General features: G+C 36.2%; 1 protein-coding gene across 2 annotated transcripts; it reads right to left on the reverse strand.

Moving 5' to 3' along the window:
* Nucleotides 1–18,847: 18,847 nt before the first annotated feature.
* LOC136232494 (uncharacterized) lies at nucleotides 18,848–22,294 on the reverse strand. 2 transcript variants are annotated; one of them, XM_066021683.1, is made up of 3 exons: nucleotides 22,123–22,294; nucleotides 20,172–21,865; nucleotides 18,848–19,472 (listed from the first exon to the last, which is right to left on the reverse strand). In XM_066021683.1, the coding sequence occupies exons 2-3, from the start codon at nucleotides 21,689–21,691 to the stop codon at nucleotides 19,220–19,222; spliced, it is 1,773 nt and encodes a 590-aa protein (XP_065877755.1). In that variant the 5' UTR covers nucleotides 21,692–21,865; nucleotides 22,123–22,294; the 3' UTR covers nucleotides 18,848–19,219. The 2 variants fall into 2 exon arrangements, with proteins under 2 accessions (XP_065877755.1, XP_065877756.1); XM_066021684.1 differs by having other exon boundaries at nucleotides 22,106–22,294.
* Nucleotides 22,295–26,473: the final 4,179 nt, after the last annotated feature.

The raw sequence follows: 26,473 nt of genomic DNA on the forward strand, positions 1-26,473 counted from the left end.
GAGACATATCCGGAACATACAAACAGTTCCTTAACACTACTATAAGTCCTGATGGTAGATGTAGATCATAGTTTCCAATTGCGAGTGCGGCAACCCTTGCACCATTTCCAACTCGCAAGTTTATATCTCCTTTCTTCAATTCTCTAGTCTGTTTTAGTTCCTGCATATTCATACAAATATGAGATCCACATCCGGTATCTAATACCCAAGATTCAGACTGCGAAATTGAGTTAATTTCAATATAGAACATACCAGAAGTTGAAGCACCGTCCTTTCCCTTCTTGAGAGAAGCTAGGTACTCCTTGCAATTTCTCATCCAATGCCCATCTTTACCACAGAAGTGGCATTCCCCTTTGGGCTTCTTGACTTGCTTTCCTTTGGCCTGGGCTGCCTTGCCTCCCTTGTTCTTCTTGGGATATTTAGGATTGGGAAAATTCCCCTTCCTCTTCTTTGATCCCTCAATCACAAGAGCGGGTACCACCTTATCTTTCTTCAGGTTGGGCTCAACATTCTTGAGCATATTGGCGAGCTCTTCAAGAGAGGTGTGTAAGTCATTCATTTGATAGTTCATGGTGAATTGTGAATAACTATCTGGGAGGGATTGAAGAAGCAAGTCTACACTTAGTTCGTGATCCATCGCAAAGCCAATACTTGAAAGTTTGGTGATATAGCCAATCATCTTGACACAATGTGTCATAACAGATGTGCCCTCTTGCATCCTGCAGCGAAACAACAGTTTTGATATCTCAAAACGTTCGCACCGAGTTTGTTTCCCAAACAACTCCTTCAAGTGCATGACAATAGAATAGGCATCCATTTCCTCATGTTGCCTTTGCAGATCTGGTGTCATCGATGCAAGTATGATACACCTGGCGTGTTCATCATTGGATGTATGCTTCTGATAGGCATCAATCTCTTCAATGGGTGCATCATCGGCCGGAAGAACGAGTATCGATGTATCCAGTACATACCCTATCTTTTCGAACTTCAAAACAATTTTGAGGTTACGAAACCAGTCGGCGAAGTTTGAACCATTCAACTTGTTATCGGTAAGGATATTTCTTAGATCGGTTTTCGACATGATTGTTTTTAGAGTAAAATTAACCTGAGAGTGAGAAAAGTGACGGATGTTATTCATTTGTTTAATTCATTTACAATTTAAATACGCTGGACTTTTATGTTTTAAATTGCTCCCACTATTTTACCAAATTAATAACCCTCTATATTAATTCGAAGGATATTCACAATTCCTTTAGTGAGCTAGAATCCTAACTCCTGAAATTTCACCTTGAGTTTACTCAACAAGCTAGTTTCATTCATTAGGTAGATTCATGTAATCAATCACATCAAACATGTGATTTCTAGGTTGTTGGGTTACTAACTACATTAGTAACTGATATGTGTCGTCTATCAATCCCAACCATATTGCCCATTAGGTTAGAACAACATGAGTTTACCCATCCAATTATTCTATCCTAATTTAAGCATTACCCCATATTCGTGAAAAGCGATTTTTCAATAATTCAGGTGTTACCATAAGACCCCGAGCTTAAGTTTACTCAACAACCCAAAGGCCCCCAGTACTGCCGGCTGAATTATAATATTAGAGAGGGGCAACCGATTTTAATAACTTGCTTATTTACTTAACTTTTGATTAGTGAGGGATTTTATTTAAGTCTCATAATCTAACTTAGTCTTGATTTGCTTTAGCACATATCAAACATTTATACATTCAACATTGACAATTATGGACATATCTCTAAGTTTATTCTGTTGAGCCAGAAATGGAATAAAGGGTCACCCTAGGGAAATACTAACTATTACATATTTCTCTTTGGGTCCTCCGTCTTCTCCTCGGCGCCTTGAATTACAACAATATTGAATTTCAAAGAAACTTCAATTTACTTGAAGGGATTTGGATGAGAAGAGAAATACAATAGAGAGTAAGAGAAGGCAGGACACGTAGGTCCTATTTAAATACCAAAAGACTAAATAACTATTAAAGAGGGTCTAATATGTCCATAATGCCAAACATGCATAGGCTCAATTAAATTAAATTTAATTGGTTGATTAAACAAACTATTTATGTAATATTTAAGTTAATCAAATTAACAACTTAAATTAATTTTCATCCAATTTCAATTATGCATATCCTAATTAATTCGAATAATTCATTTAATACTTTGAATTACTTATATCAAATATTTAGGTAAAACAAACTTTTAAATAAATTGATTTTGATCATCAAAACAAATTATTATATTCTGAAACATATACATACATATATATATATATATATATATATATATATATATTTAAAACTCGGGCCTGCTTTTAAAAAACAATTTTTAAAACGGTATCCTTCGGGCCGGACCGATTTAATCGGCCTCGCCCTCCGTAACAGCTGCTGCCTTGCGGCAGCAGCAAGTCGCAGGGGAACCGCTGCTGTTACAGCAGCGGCGCCCCCACTGTTGGTTGCTGCGCAAGGCAGCAACCAACCCCGACAGCCGCTCGGGGTTGCTGCCTCGCGGCAGCGACTCCGAACGGCTGTTCGTATTTATTTATTTTATTTTATTTTAAATATAAATAAATATATAATTGTTCTAAAATAATTTCAAAACAATTTTCAGAATATTAAAACAGTTTTATCTTTTAGATTTAATAAAACAAAACGTTTTAATTATCTAACTATAAAACTTTTAGGTTTTGTTTAAAACGATTATCAACCGAAATAATCAGGAACTATGCATAATCAGTTTTAATTAACAAGTAATCAAAACTTATTTATCGTTAGGTTAATTGAACTAATCGATTAATTAATTTAACCTAACAATAAATCTATTCAATCTGATTGAAAAACTCTTTTATTTACATATATGAAATAACAGATTAACATAGGCTCTGATACCAATGTAGGAAAATAGACAAGCCTAGGCGTAGCGGAATATTAAATTTTATCTATTTTATCTATTTCCTTTTTCCAAGATCTGTTAATTGTTATTTCATATAAAGAGGGATAGAAAGTAATACCTTTACTGATGAACTATCTACCGTTGCAAACGAAGTGCCCACAACTTGTTATTATCAACTCGTGAACCACGAACGTTTGATTCAACACAAAACAAAAGATAATCAGTAATCAACCTTCAATGAATAGCAATCGCAATGATTGCCTCTAACAGAAATCGATACGAGATCAAAGAGAGAGTAAGAAATTAAAGTAATTAGCCGAGACGACGACGGAACGATTCCTTGCTCTCCTGAATAGGGTTGGCCGAAATTTGGGGTTAGGGGGTCTATTTATAGACTCCTCAAAACCCTAATCCCAGTTGTGTTAGGAATTTAATTAATTGGAATCTTATTCTAAATAGGATTCCTAATTAGATAATTAAATAAACACTTTAATATTATCTAAACAATAACTAATTATATTTAGATAATTATTATTAATCAAATTAATAATCAATTAATGTTAGGGATAATTAATTAGAGTTCCAATCACATAAAAACTTCTAATTTAATATTATCGGATAATGTTTTAATTTAATCCATAATTATAATCAAATTATAATTATTAATCAAATTAATTTATGGGATAAGTACAAAAAAAAATGCCTGTGGTATACCGGATTTGCGAACTCGGCCCTGTGGTTTTTTTTTTTTACAAACGGAGGTCTGTGTTACAAATCGTTAGCAAACAGAGGCTAAATTGACTAACAGTGTTAAAATTCAAAGAGAAAAGAGTTAATTTGGTCCTTATATTTATTTATTTTATAAATTAACTCCCCTAATTATCTAATTATCACAAATAAACCCCAAAATAAAAAATAAAAATCAAAAATACCTTCTTCTTCTTCTTCTTCTTCCATTAATTTCTTCTTCTTTTTCTTCTTCTTTTCTTCTTCTTCTTCCATTATTTTCTTCTTTTTCCATTAATAAGGAGAATAAAATATTTTTTTCTCTCTCTCTCTCTTCCTTCTCTCTCCTTCTTCCATGGTTCTTCTTCTTCTTCTTCTTCTTCTTCTTCTTCCTCTCTCTCTTCTCTTCTTCTATTTTTTCTTTTTTTTTCGATTCCAGATTTCCAAAATCGGAAATCTGAAAATTCCAGATTTCCAAAATCGAAAATCTGGAAATTTTCAGATTCCTGGAAATTTCCAGGAATCTGGAATTTCCAGATTTCCAAAATCGGAAATCTGAGATTTCCGAAATAGGAAATCTGGAAATTCCAGATTTCTGGAAATTTCCAGAAATCTAGAATTTCCAGATTTTGGAACTTAAAAAAAATAGAAGAAAGAGAGGAAGGAGAAGAGAAGAAGAAGAAGAAGAAGAAGAAGAAGAAGAAGAAGAAGAAATTAAGGGAAGAAGAGGAAATTAATGGAAGAAGAAGAAGAAGAATAAGAAGAATAAGAAGAAATTAATGGAAGAAGAAGAAGAAGGAGGAGAAATTAATGGAAGAAGAAGAAGAAGAAGAAGGTATTTTTTTATTTTTATTTTTGATTTTGGGGTTTATTTGTGATAATTAGATAATTAGGGGGGTTAATTTATAAAATAAATAAATATAAGGACCAAATTAACTCTTTTCTCTTTGAATTTTAACATCGTTAGTCAATTTAGCCTCTGTTTGCTAACGGCGTTTAGCACAGACCTCCGTTTGTAAAAAAAAAACCACAGGGCCGAGTTCGCAAATCCGGTATACCACTGGCATCTTTTTTGTACTTATCCCTTAATTTATCCCCTAATATATATAAATTTCGGCCCATATAGTGTGTCTTTACTAAGTACATTTTCGTCCTCTGATTCCAAGTCCCATATGCGACCCATTAGGTTCTTTATTTCCACTAGCCGTATATATCCTTTGAAATTATTCATCACGATTAATTCCAACATGTATATAATGGAATACCGTCGCGAGCTGTTACTAGCAGAACCTATGATATTCCCCCAGAGCAATTAAGAAGTCAGGTTGATAACTGACGTTAATCTTTCTGTATTAGGTATAGTATAATACGATCCTTCATCAACTATATCCTATCGGTCAATTCCTTATAACCATGGAATGTGTCAAGGTTACATATAACGAAGAGTCCGGTTTTACTTGTACAGGTTGAATTTACTCTGAAAAGATAAGTTAAGTGAAATGTTCATTTCTACTCTTAACTGTATCACCTTGCAAGGATTTCAGTCAATTCACCACAAGCGGTCATTTGGATATATCTCCCACTTATCGGGAGTGACGAATGCTCAATCTGATATTAACCATTCTGCAATCACTTTGCGTGATACCCAACCATGCTCTCACACACCATAGGCTCTCACCTATTGGATCGTGCTTGCACAGAATCAAAGTACCAGACTCCATAACCCAGAATTACTAATTAACGAATGTTTGAGTCTGAGGATTAGTTATACCTACTAACACCAATGAGATGAACAGTTGACACATTAGATAAATCAATCCATTCTGTTATCTCAAGTCGGGTCCCAATCCTAATGAACTCCGTCATCGGATCCATGTAACTGTCTAGATATCCGAATATCTAAAGCTTGTGAGATCAGCTTTCTGTCTCGACAAAAAACACTGTTACATGCAAGTCTCAATAGTAATATGCCAACCCTTATAACACATTACTTGATTTGGGTTTACTTTAAGTTTATTGGTCTATTATAAAGTACAGTCTCATTTCATGCTTGTATGAACACTTTATAACTACTTAAATAAACTTAGGGTTACTTTCTTTATGAAAGATTATTGTCGTTATATATAGTTACATTTTAATGTTATATATCTGATTAAACAAATGATCAAATAAACAATTTATTCATTAATATTAATATCCCAAAACAATTGTTTTTAGGACACTAAATTCCAACATAAAAGCCATTGTTTTTAGGACACTAAATTCCAACATAGACATGGGTGGAAAGGTTAGCACCTACAAAGCTAGGTTAGTAGCGAAAGGATACCGTCAGAAACAAGGAGTTGATTATGACGAAACTTTCTCTCTAATAGCCATGTCCAAATCAATCAGAATTATGCTCGCTATTGTCGCTCACTTCCATTATGAGATTTGGCAAATGGATGTGAAAACAGCTTTCCTAAATGGAAACCTGCTTGAGGATGTATATATGATGCAACCTGAAGGTTTTACATCGAAGGATGCAACCAAGGTTTGCAAACTTCAGAGATCCATTTATGGACTCAAGCAAGCATCAATGAGCTGGAACAAATGTTTTGATGAAACCATAAAACAATTTGGTTTCGAGCAAAAATGCGAAGAAGCTTGTATTTACAAGAAAATTAGTGGGAGCTTAGTTGCATTTCTCATACTATATGCGGATGACATATTACTGATGGGAAATGACATAGCTCTGCTACAGTTGGTGAAAGTATGGTTATCAGGTAACTTCTCCATGAAAGACCTAGGTGAAGCAGCTTATATATTAGGGATAGAGATCTATAGAGATGGATCAATAAGACTGTTTGGTCTTTCACAAGCTACATACATTGAAAAGGTGTTAAAGCGGTTTAATATGCTTGAATTGAAAAGAGGTAACTGACCCATGGGATGAAGTTAAACAATCATCAGTGTCCCAAAACAGAAGATGATAAGAAACGCATGGTTGTAATTCCGTACGCCGGTACGATTGGTTCGATTATGTATGTTATGCTTTGCACTAGGCCTGATGTAGCATTCGCGTTGAGCATAACGAGTCGCTATCAAGGAAATCCAGGTGATGAACGCTAGAATGTTGTCAAGAACATTCTTAAGTACTTGAGAAGGACTAAAGACATGTTTCTAGTGTACGGAGAAGGGGAACTGAAAATAGAGGGATTTTCAGATGTGAGTCATCTCACAGATGAGAACGATTTTAGATCTCAATCAGGATACCTGTTTATCTTGAATGGGGGTGCGGTCAGCTGGAAGAGTTCCAAGCAGGGAAGCATGGCTTTCTTTACGACCGAGTCTGAGTACATCGCAGCTGCGGAGGCAGCAAAGGAAGCGGTTTGGATTAAGAAGTTCATCACTAAACTAGGTGTGGTGCCCGACATTGTGAATCCCATTACTTTGTACTGTGATAACAATGGAGCCATTGCACAAGCAAAGTAACCATGGTCTCATAATGCATCCAAGCATTACCTTAAGTGATACCACCTTGTAAGGGAGCTTGTTGCAAGAGGATATGTGAGAATAGAAAGAGTACCTACCGAGGACAATGTAGCAGATCCGTTGACAAAGCCCTTAACCGAGAAAGTACATGATCGTCATCTGAGTTCTACTGGGATAAGTTGTAGATACAATTAACTTTAGTCCAAGGGGGAGTATGTTGGGGTTTAGTGTCCTATAGTCAATTGTTCTAGGATATAAACCAGTTGTAAATGAATTGTTCTTTTATATCATTTGTTTTAATGAGATATGGTTTTCAACTATATAAAAGCAAGTACTTTTAAGAACTAAATAAGTCTAATAAAAGGAAATCCCTGAGTTTATTTAAAGTGATTATAAAGTGTTCATACAAGCATGAAGTGAGACAAAACATTATAATAAACTAATAAACTTAAAACCACCACAAGTCAACTAATATGTTTTGAATAGGGATTGACATAATAATGTAGAGACTTGCATGTAACAATATTTTCTATCGAGCCAGAGAGCTGATCTCACAAGCTTCACATATGTGGATATCTGGACAGTTACATGAAAGTGAAGGAGTTCATTAAGATTGGGAACCCGACTTGAGATAACAGGATGGATGGATTTATCCTGTGTCACATGTTCATCACATTGGTATTAATAGGTATAAGTAATCCTCAGACTCAAAGAAATGTTAATTAGTGATTCTGGATTATGAAATGTGATACTTTAACTCTGTTCAAACACGATCCACAACAGAGATGACTTTGGGGTGTGTGCGGGCAGGCGTTGGGTATCACAGGAAGTAATTGCAGAATAGTTAACATTGGATTGAGCATTTGTCACTCCTAATAAATGGGAGATATGTCCAAGGATCGCTTGTGGGAGACTTGACTCTAAATCCTTGCAAGGTGATAGCTTAAGAATTGAAATAAAGATTTCACTTAACCTATCTATTTAGAGTTAACTCGGCCTGTACAAGTAAAACGAACGTCTCGCTATATATGACTTGACATAATCCATAGTCATAAGATTCAGTTCAAAGATGTAGTTGATAAAGGATCGAATTCTACTGTAACTAATACGGAAAGGTCAACGACGAAATCAACCTGTCTTCTTATAGCTCTAGGAGAATGTTTACGGTTCTGCTATTCACAGTCCTCGCACTCATTCCGTTGTACAAAGATTAAATGTAATTTTGGAAAATTAATTTAATGGTTGTATACGGCTAGTAGTAATAAGAACCTAATGGGTCACACATAAGACTTAGAACCAAAAAGAGGAATGGATAGTAATTAATTGATGGAAGTCCAACGTAGTCCATTAAGGCCCATTAATTGAGGGGGGCGAAATACATGTAGTAAAATACATGTGGGAATTAATTTATTTTAGACAATTGTAATTAGATTATAATTGTAGATTAAATTAAGGGATAAGTACACAAAAAATGCATGTGGTTTACACGTTTTACAAACTCGAACCTGTGGGTTTTTTTTTGCAAAAAGAGGTATGTGCTAAACGTCGTTAGCAAACAGAGGCAAAATTGATTAACGGTGTTAAAATTCAAAGAGAAAATAGTTAATTTGGTCCTTATATTTATTTATTTTATAAATTAACCCCCCTAATTATCTAATTATCACAAATAAACCTCAAAATCAAAAATAAAAATAAAAAATACCATCTTCTTCTCTTCTTGTTCTTCTTCTACTTGAATTCATCCTCCCCAACAAAGCACCGGCAATCAAAATCAACGTAATTGCAGCAAAAAACCGACTGAAAAAACAACATCGTCGCAATCGGAAACTTCCTAAAAAAAGCTTGATCAAACAAAAACTTCTGATCAAGAGCCACATTAGCTTTCCCCCAAAACGGCACAAGTTCTTCCCCAAACGACATCCGATACCCCCAAAGTACCCAGCAGAAGAGAACGCAAGCGAAAGCGTAGAATGCCATGAATGCTGAATTTACAGCCCATTTTTTCTTTACTTTGCCGCCGTATAAAATTACTAGACCTGGTATGCTTTGGAGTCCGATGAGCATTGCGGCGATTAATTGCCAGGTGTTATCGGCTTTGCTCATCCATGGCAGAGTTGATTCGTCGAAGGATAAACCTAAGGGGAGAAGTGCGGCGATCGGAGATGGTGCAGGTACTCCTGTTGCATTCAGTCCACTCATTTTAGGTTAGATTTGGGGAAATTGATGGGGGTTTTGGTGGGTTTATAATTTGGAGAATTGGGGATTTTTTTGGGGGTATTGATTGTAACGATTAGCTTTCAGTAGTATCATTTTTGTCAATTGTGATTTTTCTGTTTTTGATGGAAAAAGGTTCGATCTTTATCATTGTCTAGTTGAGCGATGAATTCAAGTAGTTGAGCGATGAATTCAAGTATTTTGAAGAAGAAGAAGAAGAGAGAGAGAAAGAAGAAGGAAAATAAAAAATGAAAAAGAGATGGAGAATATGGTATTTTTTATTTTTTATTTTGGGGTTTATTTGTGATAATTAGATAATTATGGGGGGGGGTTAATTTATAAAATAAATAAATATAAGGACCAAATTAACTCTTTTCTCTTTGAATTTTAACACCGTTTGTCAATTTTGTCTTTGTTTGCTAACATCGTTTAGCACAGACCTCTTTTTGCAAAAAAAAAAAAAAACCACAGGTTCGAGTTTGTAAAAAGTGTATACCACAGGCATTTTTTGTGTATTTATCCCTTAAATTAATTAAAAGATAATTAAGTTAGAAGGTTTAATGTAATTAAATTGCTTCTAATTAGTATCCTATCAAATAAATTATTATCTTTATATTTAGATATAATTATAGATAATATTAATATAGTATTATTTAGAATAAAACTCTTAATAAGTAACCTAATTCTATATAACTAGGGTTTAGACACAAAAGGTTATTTATACCCCCTTAATGTGAATTTCGGCAAACCCCTAATCCCATGTAGAGTGAGAATTTCGACCCCCCTACCGTAGAGGACGAAATCTCACCGCTTGCTTCCATTCGATTAATTTTCTCTCTTCCTCGTTCTCTTTGATCTTGTGTTGATTTATTAGAGACAGTCTCTATTGATTGTTTTCTTTTGGTTGAGATTCTGACTTACTTTGATCTTGTGTTTTCTTTGTGCTCGTGAACTCAGAACTAGAGTTGAGGGCACTTCGTTAGCAACGGTAGAGAGTTCATCATATGAGGTATTTCCTTCTATCCTTCTTTGTATGAAATAACGATTAACAAATCTTGGTTTAAGGAAATAGGTAAAAAAAATTGTATTTTCACTGCCCTATGATTGCCTATTTTCCTTCACCTTTTTGGAACATGTCGACTCAAGTAGTCATCTTTCTTAGATTGGAGGATGGAACTTGAGAATCCTTGAGCGGAGATGGAAGAAGCTTCCTGGAGCTTTAATGGCAGATGGAGGATTCAAGGATGAATTCTCAAGGGTTACAGAGATTTTTGCAATTGACAATGGATGCTTTACAAATTGAAATACTGTCTATATAGACCAAAATCCCACGAGGGTTAACATTGCATTTGAATTTAGGAATATATAGGTAAAAATGCCACGAAATATGGGAGAGGAATTAATCTTATAAGACTGATTCTCAGGTCCAGCTCGACGAGCTGGACCTGAAGGACTGGCGAAAGCCAACTCAGGAGGTGATGTCAGCCCTCTTTATGGGCCAGCTCACCGAGCTGGCCCCAGGGGTCTCGGAGCGCATTTTTCTTCTATATTTCATGTTTGACAGTTCTACTCTTCTGTATTTGACCTGCAACAACACACTAAAACTCCAAAAACATTAGTTCAAGGGTAAATTGATTCACCAAACTTAGGATTTAAGTACGAAATTAATTCATCATTTACTGTTTCAAATTAAGGAATGTAAACTTAACTCGGTATTTAGTGCAAAATCTATAACTTCTCACAAGTCAAAGCATACACACAAAATGTCAAGAAAAAAAGTGCTTTTTGATGTCCGCTCTTAGGCTCAAATATAGCTCACAATTCGTTGGGTAAAATTTTGTGCTACTGGTTTTCCCAAGCTCAAGTTTAAAAACCACATGCCTTCAATTTTTAACTTATCATGCCCAAGTAATGATTTTAGTATTTTATCCAAAGTAGGGTCTAAATGAAAACTTAGCCTATTCTTTTACAGATACAAGAGTTGTGTCTTACACTTAAACTAACTGATACCGATCGGGTAATGGGCGATAGTTTTCAATCGTAAACTACCAAAGATATTCTCAAGCTAAACTTGAAGGAGCCGTGAAACCCCTAGATTTACAAGCTAAACTTGAAGGAATTAGAAATCCTCATTGTTAAGAGGGATGAACCCTAAAAACACTCTCAAAGAGAAGATATAATTTGATTGATAAAAAGTTGTATATCCTTACAAAGATGGGGTTTAAATACCTCCCCTAAAGAAAACTAAAGACATAATTACCCCTACTAGGGTTACAACTAAAGAAGGAAAATAAAGGGTAAAATAGGTAAGTGTATATTCTTCCTTGTGAAGGAAAGAAAACTTAAATAGGCAGAATGTATATCCTTCCTTGTTTAAGGAAGGAAAGCTTGCAACTATCCTTCCTTAAACAAGGAAGGAAAGTTCACTCCTTGTAAAGGAAGTAATCTCTACGACCCGCCTCAGTTATTCATCCGGTATACGCCATTAGGTGCACATGTTGTTCGTATTGCCCACATAGGAATATGATCTGACAGGATTCAATGTAGAGTGAGATCCGCCAATCTGGGTCGAAGTAGATACAATAGGTAGATCCGTCGAAGTAGATATACATCGACAGAAATACAGTGAATAGATATGCCAAGGTAGATCCACTTAGGTAGATAATGGAAGTAGATACGTCGATGAGTAGATACGCCAATGTAGATATGTCGAAGTAGGTCCGCTCAACTAGATACCTGAAGGAGATACATCAATGTAGACACATCGAAGTAGATCCGCCTAAGTAGACACCTGGAGGAGATACATCAACGTAGACACATCAAAGTAGATCCGTCTAAGTAGATACCTGAAGGAGATACATCAACGTAGACACATCGAAGTAGATCCATCCAAGTAGATACCTGAAGGAGATAGGTTGAAGTAGATCTGCCTAAGAAGATACTTGAGGAGGATACGTCGAAGTAGATCAGCCCAGGTAGATGCTTAAAGGAGATACGTCGAAGTAGATACACTGAAGTAGATACGTTGAGCAGATCCATCGAAGAGATCCGTGGAGTAGATCCGTCGAAGAGATCCGTTGATGAGAATCCGTCGAGGGGGGATCCGTCAAAGGAGATCCATCAAAGGAGATCAGTCAAAGGAGATCCATCGGAGAGATCCATCAGAAGAGATCCGTCGAAGAGATCCATCGAAAAGATCCTTCAAAGGAGATTCGTCGAAGAGATCCATCAAAGGAGATCCGTCAAAGGAGATCCGTCAAAGGAGATCCGTCAAAGGAGATCCATCAGAGAGATCCGTCAACGTAGATCCATCGGAGAGATCCATCGAAGAGATCCTTCAAAGGAGATCCGCCGAAGAGATCCATCAAAGGAGATCCGCCGAAGAGATCCATCAAAGGAGATCCGTTAAAGGAGATCCGTCTAAGAGATCCGCCCAGGTAGATACACTTAAAAGAAAAAGATATACTAGAACTTTAAGTGTGTCTTCCTCCTCTTCTGAATCACTTTCCCTACATACCTAACAAAATTTGTTACCTTGCTACTTCCCTAACCTGGACTTGGAATTTGTTGAAAAGATGTCCGCATCATAGTCTCTTTCTTAAAAAAAAAAAGAAATAGGATCACACTTGCCTTTAAACACCAGCAGACCATAGGCTCTTTATCACTCGAACTGCCCTTCCTATTCATCAAGTGTTCCATGAAGCTCTTGGTCGTCGTCATCATAGGTGTACTCATTTTGGCTCCATCCAACGTCCTCCAACTCATCATCACAGTAGAACCTATCTTCATTATCTTCATAATTAGGAGTTCCGCTTTGGTTCCACTCAATGTCCCTTGACTCATCTTCATAAAACCTACCTTTATCAGCTTCATAAGTATATTCATTTTGGTGCCACTCACCATCCTCCAACCCATCATCACAATGAAATTTGTTCTCCTCATCTTCATAAGTAGCCTCACTTTGGTTCCACTCAGTGATCTGATGCTCATCTTCATCATAATAGGTTTCGTCATCTTCATTATCTTCAAGTTCATCCTCATGATGATGAAATCTACCATCATCATATAACTCACCATCAAAATCACTCTCTTCCCCTTTAATCCCATTCCTGGACCCATAATCATCATACTCAAGTTCATTGTTGCTATCCAGCTCATTCTCATAATGGTCCTCCTCTTTATCAATCTTCCACTCGAGTTCATCTCCTTCATGATTATTTTCAAATTCGTATAGCTCCTCTTCCTCCACCCAATCTTCCCCACGACCTCTCGCTTCCATCCGCTCCTTCTTATAGTTCAAGCCGACCACTCCATTTACCGAGTTGTCTGACTTAAATGACGTTCTACATCTGAGCATCGTTGATCCACCAACATCTCTCCCATCACCATAATCATCAACCTCCACACATAAAATGAATTCATCATCCGCCTTAAAGAGATTCGGCAGCCCAAAATCATCATCCACTTCTTTAGGATTAAGGTTATCACCCTCATTAAGCATACAAGTGAAGTTTTGCCTATGGGGCATTTCATCAAACACATAGTATGCGCCCTTTTCTATTTGAACTTCTTCAAAGTTCCTACATGCTATCCCCTTTTCCTCCTCATTCACAGATACTTTTAAGTCCTCATTCACAAAGTCATTATCAACAACTCCATAATGAGAACTTAAATCACTCACAACATCACAACCAACCAAATCCTCACTAATAGTAGGCATACCCTTAACTTCCACATCAAGAACTGAAAGTTTTGGATTTACCTCTTCCTGGCGCAACAGTGGACAGATTTGGCCTGAATCTTTAGGAGGTGAGATAGTGGCTTCTCCATCTTCAGGGACTTCTTCCTTCCTCCGATTTAGATCCCCGACGGTGGGTCTGAGTAGGGCGAGAGCCGCCAGTCGGGAGTTTGCCCAAGAGGTGGATAACTCCTGGAACCGTTGGTTGGCTTGCCTCTATCTCTCAATACTGGCTTGGATCTGTTCCGCGAGGTGCTCCCTCAGCTTTTCATATTTCCGGTCACTGGCCTCCATAGAACCTTGTGATTGTCGAGGTTGAACCATCTCCAAAGAAGTTTCGGGTCAGGAAACGATCGGCTCTGATACCAACTGATACAGATCGGGTAACGGGCGATAGTTTTCAATCGTAAACTACCAAAGATATTCTCAAGCTAAACTTGAAGGAGCCGTGAAACCCCCAGATTTACAAGCTAAACTTGAAGGAATTAGAAATCCCCATTGTTAAGAGGGATGAACCCTAAAAACACTCTCAAAGAGAAGATATAATTTGATTGATAAAAAGTTGTATATCCTTACAAAGATGGGGTTTAAATACCTCCCCTAAAGAAAACTAAAGACATAATTACCCCTACTAGGGTTACAACTAAAGAAGGAAAATAAAGGGTAAAATAGGTAAGTGTATATTCTTCCTTGTGAAGGAAAGAAAACTTAAATAGGCAGAATGTATATCCTTCCTTGTTTAAGGAAGGAAAGCTTGCAACTATCCTTCCTTAAACAAGGAAGGAAAGTTCACTCCTTGTAAAGGAAGTAATCTCTAGGACCCGCCTCAGTTATTCATCTGGTATACGCCATTAGGTGCACATGTTGTTCGTATTGCCCACATAGGCATATGGTCTGCCAGGATTCAATGTAGAGTGAGATCCGTCAATCTAGGTCGAAGTAGATACAATAGGTAGATCCGTCGAAGTAGATATACATCGACAGAAATACAGTGAATAGATATGCCAAGGTAGATCCACTCAGGTAGATAATGGAAGTAGATACGTCGATGAGTAGATACGCCAATGTAGATATGTCGAAGTAGGTCCGCTCAACTAGATACCTGAAGGAGATACATCAACGTAGACACATCGAAGTAGATCCGCCCAAGTAGACACTTGGAGGAGATACATCAACGTAGACACATCGAAGTAGATCCGTCTAAGTAGATACCTGATCCATCCAAATAGATACCTGAAGGAGATAGGTTGAAGTAGATCTGCCTAAGAAGATACTTGAGGAGGATACGTCGAAGTAGATCAGCCCAGGTAGATGCTTAAAGGAGATACGTCGAAGTAGATACACTGAAGTAGATACGTTGAGCAGATCCATCGAAGAGATCCGTGGAGTAGATCCGTCGAAGAGATCCGTTGATGAGATCCGTCGAGGGGGGGTCCGTCAAAGGAGATCCATCAAAGGAGATCCATCGGAGAGATCCATCAAAAGAGATCCGTCGAAGAGATCCGTCGAAGAGATCCATCGAAGAGATCCTTCAAAGGAGATCCGCCGAAGAGATCCATCAAAGGAGATCCGTCAACGTAGATCCATTGGAGAGATCCGTCGAAGAGATCCTTCAAAGGAGATCCGCCGAAGAGATCCATCAAAGGAGATCCGTCTAAGAGATCCGCCTAGGTAGATACACTTAAAAGAAAAAGATATACTAGAACTTTAAGTGTGTCTTCCTCCTCTTCTGAATCACTTTCCCCACATACCTGACGAAATTTGTTACCTTGCTACTTCCCTAACCTGGACTTGGAATTTGTTGAAAAGATGTCCGCATCATAAGGAATGTAAACTTAACTCGGTATTTAGTGCAAAATCTATAACTTCTCACAAGTCAAAGCATACACACAAAATGTCAAGAAAAAAAAGTGCTTTTTGATGTTCGCTCTTAGGCTCAAATATAGCTCACAATTCGTTGGGTAAAATTTTGTGCTACTGGTTTTCCCAAAGCTCAAGTTTAAAAACCACATGCCTTCAATTTTTAACTTATCATGTCCAAGCAATGATTTTAGCATTTTATCCAAAGTATGGTCTAAATGAAAACTTAGCCTATTCTTTTACAGATACAAGAGTTGTGTCTTACACTTAAACTAACTAGCATGCAAAAAGTAAGTTCGACCCTCAATTCTTAAGGACAAATAACGAAGTTTAGCTTTGAATGAAGAGTATGTTTTTGAGATTTATTAACAGACAAAAAGTGAAAACATAGAATGGAAATAAGTACCAAAACAGCAAACCCAAGATGAAATTGAAAAAGCAAAACGTAAAAACAAGACACAAAACAAAAAATAAGAATTTTATTTTTGTGGGTTTGTCTACCCCTCCTCCTCACACTTAAACTTGCAATAAGTTCCACATTGCAATAATAAATCGAAGTGCAAAATGTAAAAAGTCAGGGTGGAGAAGACAAACAAACCCTTTTTTTTTACCCGGACATTAGGAAAAAAAATGTAAAATACTAATGAGATAAATAGAATAAAAAGCAGAAATCTATAATATAAAACTTATTGAAATATAAAAACATGTAAAGGTTCTGTTCAAACTTGAGTTGCCTCCCAAGAAGCGTTATTTTATAGTCGGTGAGCTCGATATAGAATTCTTTCCTAGGTGTATGCTTCCATTCGTGTTAGGAATTCAAATTCCTAGATAAATAATCTGTACCTACAAAACGTATTATAAGTCTCAAAGGAATTTAATAAAGATAAAAGGCAAAATTTAAACCAATTATGAGGAAAAGGTAGTTTAGATACACAAGTTTTGATTTGATTGTCTATTTCTATCGTATTAGTTAGGATTTCAGATTTTGAACCGGGGTTGCTTATCGCTTCCAATTCCTTACTTACCTCGAGTGGTGGTGCGGGTTGCACTTGCGATTTTAGACTTGGTTTTACCTCTTTAACACCTCGTCTTGTGAACTAGAGGGTTGTATAGGAGCTTGGCTTGCTTTTTCATAGGGAAACATTCTCAATTTGTTTTCCCTGTGCTCGTTAACAAACCCATTTAGAGGCCTCAATATGTACGGATTCCTGTAGGACATAATTGAGCATTGAGGTCTCCTCCAATCATTATAAAGATTGTAAGAAGTGGGGTTGGAATTGTAACTTTGGTGATTACCCATAAAACTTACATTTTCATTGGTGTTGAGGCTCAGTTTTTCCAATCAAGATATCTATTTTCTTATTTAACTCGGTCATGGATGGATTAGGGACCTCATTCTCCATGGCATGACCATATTGGCTTGACAGGACATCAAGCTTTTGAGCTTTTCACTGAACTTTTTCTTGCCAATTCACTTATCAACGTATGCTAAGAAAAAGTGAAATTCTATAGCACAAAAAATTCATAAGCAAAAATTTACAGCTATTGACATAAAAATTAAATGGGTATAAAACTAAAACTCACAGCAATGAATAAAATTTAACAAGTATAGAACTTAAACTCACATTTATGAATAAAAATTTAACAAGTATAAAACTCATAGCTGTAATTTTAACAGTTAGCTAGAATTCACAGCTTTGAACTTCAATCAAAAATCACAACTATAAATTCAAAAACTCAACAAGTATAATCAAAGTTTACAGCTACAGATTTCAGCAAGTGTAATCAGAATTTACAACTTATAAATTCAACAAGAAATTCAACAAGTGAAACCAAGGTTATAGCTATAAATTTCAGCAAATGTTCACATTATAAGTCCGAAAATTACAGCTATAAATTATCAAAAAATCACAGCTATGGATTTAATCAAGTATGAACTTAAGTTTATATAAGGCAAATCAAAGCTATAAACACAATCAGAAAATTACAGCTATAAATATGTTCAGATTCAGCTATATGTTGCAGCTATAATTAACGAATATATAGAAAAGCCACAGCTATAAAGTTCAAATGGTTATATGCAAAATTTACAACTATAGTTTCAACCAACGTAATAAAAAAATTCAGCTATACGGTTTGATGAATATAACCAAAGCAAATCACAGCTATAGTTTCAGTTTAACAAGTATAGTATTTACAATTAAATGCCTAAACTAACAATTTTGATATTTGGTTCGATATTGTTGGAAGATAAATCCCCGACAACGGCGCCAAAAACTTGATGTGCCCCGAGCTGACGTTTAAATTCTCACTAAAGGATAAGTGAACCTCGTTGTTATCAAGTAATAAATCTGGAAAATCCATATATCCAATCCACATGATTTATACCGCAATTACCGAACTACTAGGCTTCAGATGTTATCTAGGCGGAGGAAAAGTTGATTTTGGATTTTGTTCCAAGTTATTCTACTCCTAGGTTGATCTAAAGCAGGGCAAATACTCCTAGAATGTTATGGAATGATACGATAACATAAATTAAAATGTATATCACCTTAACAAGTTCGAAAGTCAATAAATCCCTGAAAGAAAATTCAAGATAGCAATATTTTAAACAAATTAAAATGGTTAGTAGATCATTTTTAATCAAGTTAAGCTAATTTCGTAATGCATTAAGTGATTTACTTTTAAAAAGAAATTCTTATACATTATTTTTATTGATATTAGACCGGATCCAGCATGTATTATTTATACTGTTTTTATCATTGAACCAACCAATCAATTTTTTAATCCAGAACAAATGAAAAAGGTATGACTAAAAACCTTGAAGATAATTGAAGAAACTTTTAATCCAAAATCTTCATAATTATAGCAAGTAGAAAATATTAAAAGAAAAAAAAGATCTTGACTACAGTTAAGACATGAAAAATGAAGGGATGTGTTTCTGGAATAAATTTTATAATTGATTTATAAGCCTAACAAAAAGGAGTAATTACATTTTTGCTATGTGGTTATGTCACAGAAAAGAAATATTGGGCAACTGAAATATCAGAAAAGAGCAGAAGGCAGCCAAGCCAAGCCAAGTGTTGCCAGTTTGCTACAATGTACATCCTGGTACTGGGTCACGTGCATATCACCTTCCAAGATATTCCCCTTGCACCAACTTAACTATAAAAAAAATTGTTTATAGCAACAAAATTCTCATTTTTCTTTGTATTTTTTTTTTCTTATTATTATTATTATTACCCTAGTCATAATGGTATTGCTTTTTCCTTTTTCTTTGAAACTAGAAATGGAAGTATTAAAGTTGGTGAGTATCATCTTGGGGGGAAGTAAGAGGGAAACAGGTGTCGTCGCCGCCAGTGTTCCATAAGAAATGAGCATAATTGGCAGCATAGTAAGAGTTTGATGGATCGACATTAATGGCTTCCAAAAAGGTTTCTTCTGCTGCCCATAAGTCTTTTCTTACTCTCCAAAGAAAGCTTGCATATTTGCTGTATGCCTCCGCATCTGCTCCCTCCACTCCTGTTGCTCTCTTGAAGTACTCTTCCGCTCTGTTTACATTAATATCATTTATCAAATTCTAACCAAACATTACTATCACCAAAACCAAATATATTTAACCAAGTTCGGATAGGTATTCTCATAGAATTCTGATAATTGTATTAAATATAAGTACTCCTTATCATTCCTAATCCCATTAATTAAAGATCATGCATGAAAGTGATTAGTGTTAAAGATAAAAAATAAATCTACCAAAAAAAAAGATAAAAAATAAAATATATATTCACATTCTACTAATGGACGGACCTGAACCAATATCAAAAACGTTGGTCAACAAACAACTCTCTTATGCAAGTTGCACATTTTCTGCGATAGAGAAAGGCACGTAAAATTCACGTGCATAAGGTGTAAGTCAATTGATATTTTTCCCTCTCAAAGAAAACTAAACCACTCATTCTCTATCATGGATTCAACAATACCCAAGCCTTAAATCTAGCACAAGGACAAGTCAAATGTTAAAAAATATAAAAATATAAAAAGTGATATTTTTGGAGTGTGAGAATAAACCAATCAGATTCTTAAAACCAAATATGTACTTTCTTTTTTTTGTTGATGAGATTGAAGTTTTGGGATGATTTTATTCTAGTATATTCACATGTGAACACCACGCTTGAAAAATAACATGTTAGTCATAACACTATTGGCCTAAAATGCAAAACGAAGAAAGATTTGGGTGTAGATATTTATACCTGTCATAATCATGGGCAACAAGGTACAAGAATTGAGCATAATTGGCGAGGAGGAGAGAATTATTGGGCTCTTGAGACAATCCCGTCTGGTATAACAACTCAGTCCTGAAATAATCAGCATAATCATCTGGCTCAATGTCTGCTTTGATCGGTGAAACTAATCTCTGCATCGTTTCATGGTCTACAGAACTGATTGAAGATTGCATTTTTGAAGCTTCATCTACAATTGAATTCCATAGACTTGACTCTTCTTCTCTGGATACTTGACCTGATACCGACTCAGCCTCTTTTGTAGTCCCTATAGATGACAACTGTGAAGCACCGTCAGGGACAACTGTTCTAAATTGATTCGACCGATCAAACCGTCCATCACCGCCGTCAGTTCCACTGGAAATCGGCTTAACCTTATCGCCGCCTCCATTATTACCCCCAATTGAGGCTGTTTTACCACTTGATGGAGTTATTGAGAATGTCTTTACTGAAGAAGAATCAAACCTATGCTCCTTCTGATCCTGAATATCAACTACAGATTCTATGGTGGCTGCATAAGATGTAGGAGATGCTGAGGCAACTTGACAGCCCATAGAATGTACTGTGAAATTCGCAAGAAGAATCATCACGTACACCATTAGAGTCGGTGTATGAGAAAAAACTTGTTGAAATAACCAAACGAAAGAAGCATGCATTTCTTTCTGTACTCGACCAATAATCCCCCGTAGATCTTCAGTAAATAGAATCTCTCTCATTTGTAAGCTATAGCTGTGTAGCTCTCGGATTATAAAAACCATAGATGAAAATGCCTTTTTAACCGAACAATAAGCAGATTCACCTGCTTCTCTAAATCCATCTTTCCATTGCAACTTTCTCTTGATAATTCGTAGAGAAAACGGTATATCAATGCTATTGGCTTTCCGTTCAATACTGGCCGGAATCATATCATCCTGGACAGACCAATCTGGTGGATCTAGCTGGATTTCTGGCCAGTGAGGCACTAGAGAATCCAGAAGGAATGGACTCTGGTTCTCCATACTTGAATATTCTTTAGTCATGCTGTGGTATCTCTCTGCACTGCTGATACTCGGACTATGATTATCTCTAAATGAATCAGAGACTGTCTCTGATCTCGAATCGAATTGATAATCTCTGTCGTCATAGTAATTGTCGTCTGAAAGCTTGAATCTGAGCGCCAACTCTTCGATTTTCTTGGAAAATTCTTCGTCCGAGAAGGTATCTAAGCTTGCACTGCAAGCTCTTTTTATAGTTCGAACTCTGAATTTCGGATGCTCATAAGAGCCAGACCTTCGGAGCTTTGTTGAACAAGTGCCAAACAGAGTGAACCGGTCTAATCTGTGAACGTATCGGCAAAAAAGCGTTCCAGCTCCAGTTCCATCAGAACGGTGCCGCCGCCTCTTTGATGAAGGAGAAGAGATTGCGGAGGCTAGGGCTTGAGAAGAGGATGGAGAATGGTGTAGAATTGGTTGTGACCATTGAAAACACGTTGAAGCAACTTTTACTCCCATTCTTTTCAGTACTAAACAAAAAGTCGAAACCTAAAAGAGTTGGGATCTTTAATGTAAGCTTCAAAGCCAAACAGAATATATATTAAAGAAATCTCCAAGAGCCCGAAATTCAACAGATCTGATGAAAAGTCGTGCTCTGCTTTTCCTTTGATCTTAAATTTTTTCTCTCTTCACCTGAAAATTAACCAAAACAACCAAATTAGTCCAAGAACATAAATCAAAATCGAAACCAATGATCAGAGACTATAAGCACGTGTAACTAACTACTAGAACCACTGATCTCCATAACTAATCATTACTTTCCGGTAAAACTGGATCGAGAAAACGAAAATCGAAACCAGTTTAACCGGAACAAAAATCGACGAAAATAAAACTGACAGATCCAAGAAACGAAGAGAAGTTGAATATTAAAACCTTGCAGTTGCACCGACCTTGATGAAAACATTGTAATGTACATATAAGAGTGCATTTGTTTTGGAGCTCCGGCGAAAGATACCGGTGAGAAGCCGCAAAGCGAAGTACGAACCGTAGCTTCACTTTATCAGACGAAAGAAAGACCCTTCTGTTTCTATATATACAGAGGCTCAGTGTAACTCTCTTGTCTTTGCGTCTTCCAAAACTATTATTATTATTAATTTAAATTTAGAAAAATCTTGGAGTAAAATTTCCAGTTAAAAAGAGCGCGTAAAAAGGAAGGAAAAAAACAAGAAAAGCAATGCAAATACAATGACAGGGAAATCCGGTAGCCTGTGACTAGAAAACAAAAGTAGAAGGGGTTTCTGAAAAAAATTTCTTTAGGGTCCGAGTCAGCTGCCATTTTGTAAGGGTGAAACGTGACCTAGGAGTCCTAATCGCCTGCTTTCCCGGTCATTTTAATCTGATCTGGCCGTTGCTTACATGCCACGTGCTCTCATCCACGACCACCTTTCTTTTTAATTGGCTCTTCACAACCGTGATTTTACACCGACCCATTTCCATGTAGTTCCATCGCACGTGTCAGTTCATTTTTTAATAGACTGATAATAATTATATTATTGATTACTTCTTGATTCTCTGTATAATTAAGTATTAGAGGAAATTACACGATACTTCTCAAAAGAATCGATTCTTACTTTATTTGAAATTATCAATTACAATCTATATAAAAAATATTAATTACTACTTCGATACATAAAATAAGGTAACTATAGTCTAAGGCTGGACATCAGAGTGTTGGGGTTTAATGTCATATAGTCAATTGTTGTAGGATATAAACCAATTATAAATTAATCATTCTTTATCGTTTGTTTTATAAGATATAGTACGTCTAACTATATAAAGACATTCATCTTTTATCAGAACTAATTAAGTTAAATAAAAAAAATCTCTAAGTTTATTTAAGTTATCATAAAGTGTTCATACATGCATAAAGTGAGACTAAACTTTATAATAAACTCATAAACTTAAATGGGATTAACATAATACTGTTGAGACTTGCATGTAATAATGTCTTCTGTTGTGAACAGAGGGCTGATCTCACAAGCTTTAGGTATTCAGATATCTAGGCTGTTACATGGATTCGGTGAAGGAGTTCATTAGGATTGGAAACCAGACTTGAGATAACAGGATGAATGGATTTATCTAATGTCACTTGTTTCATCTCAAATGGTATTAGTAGGTATAAAGAATCCTCAAACTCAAATAAACATTAATTGGTAATTCTGGATTATGGAGTGTGGTGTTTTGACACTGTCCGAACACGATCCATAACAGAGAGGACTCTGGGGTGTGTGAGGGAAGGCGTTCGATATCACATAAAGCAATTGCGGGATAGTTAATGATAGATTGAGCATTCATCACTCCTGATAGATGGGAGATATATCCATGTCATCTTGTGCAAAAATTAACTGAAATCATTGCAAGGTGATAGGGTTAAGAGTAGAAATGGAGATTTCACTTAACTTATCTATTCAGAGTTAATTCTACTTTCACAAGTAAAATAGACGTCTCATTATATGTAACTTGACATATTTCATAGTTACAGATTCGTCTAAGGATATAGCTGATGAAGGATCAAATTATACTGGATCTAATACGAAAAAGTAAACGTCGGAATCAATATGACTTTTTATCGCTCTAGTGGAATGTGACGATTCTGCTAATACAGTCTGCGCACTCATTCCGTTATATGTTTAGGTCAAATTAGTTCGGTTGAATTAATTTAAATAAACATATATGGCTAGCTACAGTAAGAACCTAATGGGTCACACACATAATTATGACCGAATGATGAAATGGTAATTTTGAGAATGAGAGACTAAGGGGGCCGAAATTTATAGTATAAAAATTAAAGATGGCTTAATTAATTTATTTAGATAAATGTAATTAGACTATATGTATGGTTGAACCAATTAAAGGGATAATGTTAATTAGATAGTATAATGTGATTATATATCTAAATTATTATCCTAATTTAATTAAATATTCTAATGAGATTAGGATTGTATTTATTAAATACAATTATATTGGCTATTTTATTATCTAATTACAAAACCTAATGTGATTAGAAATCTAATTAACTAAACCTAATGGGATTAGGATTAAAGAAATAAAAGACTATAAATACACCCCTTAGGCTAGGGATTTTCAGTAAACATATATGGAAAGATAGAAAATTCTTCTCGTCCCTCATTCGACAAATTATCTTTTTCGTTCCATTCGTTTCTTAGTTCGTGTAGTTACCGTTAGAGGCAATCTACACTTGGTTGCTATTTTGGTTGATTACTAATGTTTTAGTTTTGTTTTTGTTTGTGTTCGTGATTGACGTGATATCCACGTTGGTACTTTATTTGCAACGGTAGATAGTTCGTCAACCAAGGTACATATGTTTAATCCCTCTTTATATAAATAATGATTAACGGATCTTGGGAAAAAGGGAAATAGATAAAATAGAAAAAAATTTATAAATTCTGATGTGCCTAGGCTTGTCTATTTTCCTCCACAGAGTAGCAACTGTAGTCCAGACTCCATCATTTAAACCCTTTCGAATTTTCGTATCTGAGTACTTTCTTTTGCAATCTCGTAGATCTAGTGTTTTATGGATAAGAAATATCATTTATGCTCTTATTAGATGAGAAAATGTTAGAAATGAAAATATTATAAACAACAGATACAGTTCTAAGAGATCCGATAAAATATATGAAATCAAACGAGAAAAAAAACTTAACGAATAATTAATCAATGCTTCAATCACACAAATCAAATATGAATAAAAATACATTACTTAAAAGGGTAATATTAGCCCTTGAGTTTGTGCATATTACACTAGTTATTTTTTTTCTTTTTGGAAACACACTATAAAGTCTCTAAATTTTGTCAAAATTAACTACTTAGTCCATTCATTCATAAATTTTATGTAAAATAAGTTTACCCCTCTGTTAGCGATATTTTCTAATAATGCTAATTTAAACCTTGTCACGTGTGGCTTGAGTGCGGACGTGCCAGAGAAAATAATTCTCAATTAATGTGGATGGTTAAGTTCATGGATTTACGCACCAAAACTTGAAATCTTAATCGAAACGATCGGCGAGGGATGCAATGATTGAAAAAATCCATTTTGGGTTTCTAGCGCCGTTGTAGAAACTTTGCTAGATTATTTAAGCTATTGCATAGTAGGCTTTGTAATAAGTAAAGGATGAGTAAGTAAAGGAAAATGAAAGTGCATAATTGACACGAGATTTGACGAAAAAATGGTATTTTATTAATGATGAACGAGTCTGAATACATATTGCTAAGAGATATGGGCCGGGACCAACCCCTTTCAACTCCATCTCGGCTCGAACCCTAATTGGACACTTGTTTTATCTATAAAAGGGACACTCAACCACCAATAAGATGGTGGAACTCTCTCTTTCTTTCTCTCATAGCTTACTCTTTCTCTCTTATTTCTCTCTCCATAAACTAACTTGGGCATCAGAGTGTCCCAGGGACCGCTCCCTACACAGAGAAGACATCTGGCACCGAAGGTCCACAGTTGCTCCACATCTACATTATTTGGTGTGGTGAGCGTGGAGAGCAAGCGATCTTCAGTTCAGTTTTAGCAAACGGCAGATGATGGAAGACCCAACAACAACGACTCCACTAAAAGAAATGCTAGCGACAACCGCCAGAACTTCCACCACGGGCAGGAGGAACCAATATCAAACTGCACGATAACGCCGATGAACATGGCTCATCTACTGGAAGAAGTGGAACCCGGAGAGGAAGAGGCCAGCACTGTCGCTTAACTAGTCAGCATCATTCGCAGTTTCCAGGCCACCCAGGCGGTACAAACGGCGGCGTAGATGAAGATCATTGAGCAACATAGAAGCCTTCAGGAGGAAAATGCAAAAACCTGGCAGTTCCTAAAGGGCGGCTCCATAACGATGGAGGGCTTCATCATTTGGGCGTTATTAGAGGAACGAAGCCTAGAGTGGCACCCCTACCGAACCCCCTACTGATTACCGCACTCATGCTTGGTTTCTAGCCACCTATCAACGGAATGGTGGTTCAAGGCATGGCCGCTCAAATAGTTGAAGACCTGTTGGAATCCAAGTTTCAGCGTTTCCTTGACAAGCGGGCTTTCGGCAGAGTAATAGGAGGAAATGTCACCTAGAGCAAGCCGCATCTCGTTCATATGATCATTGAAAATCCCATCAGTTAGCCTAATACTCCAGAATTGAGGACCCTAACGACCATGTCGCCTCCTTCATGAGCACCATCAACCTGTATTGGAAAGACGATGACATAATATGGAAGGTGTTC

The sequence above is a fragment of the Euphorbia lathyris genome, chromosome 6 (assembly GCF_963576675.1).
Source record: "Euphorbia lathyris chromosome 6, ddEupLath1.1, whole genome shotgun sequence".
Lineage (NCBI taxonomy): Eukaryota > Viridiplantae > Streptophyta > Magnoliopsida > Malpighiales > Euphorbiaceae > Euphorbia > Euphorbia lathyris.

Excerpts from the sequence above, each read along its gene's own strand:
- LOC136232494 (XM_066021683.1), bottom strand. The coding sequence starts at position 21,691 with ATGGGAGTAAAAGTTGCTTCAACGTGTTTTCAATGGTCACAACCAATT. Across the intron at positions 19,473-20,171 it reads GTTGCCCATGATTATGACAG|AGCGGAAGAGTACTTCAAGA; the intron begins GTATAAATATCT and ends TAATGTAAACAG.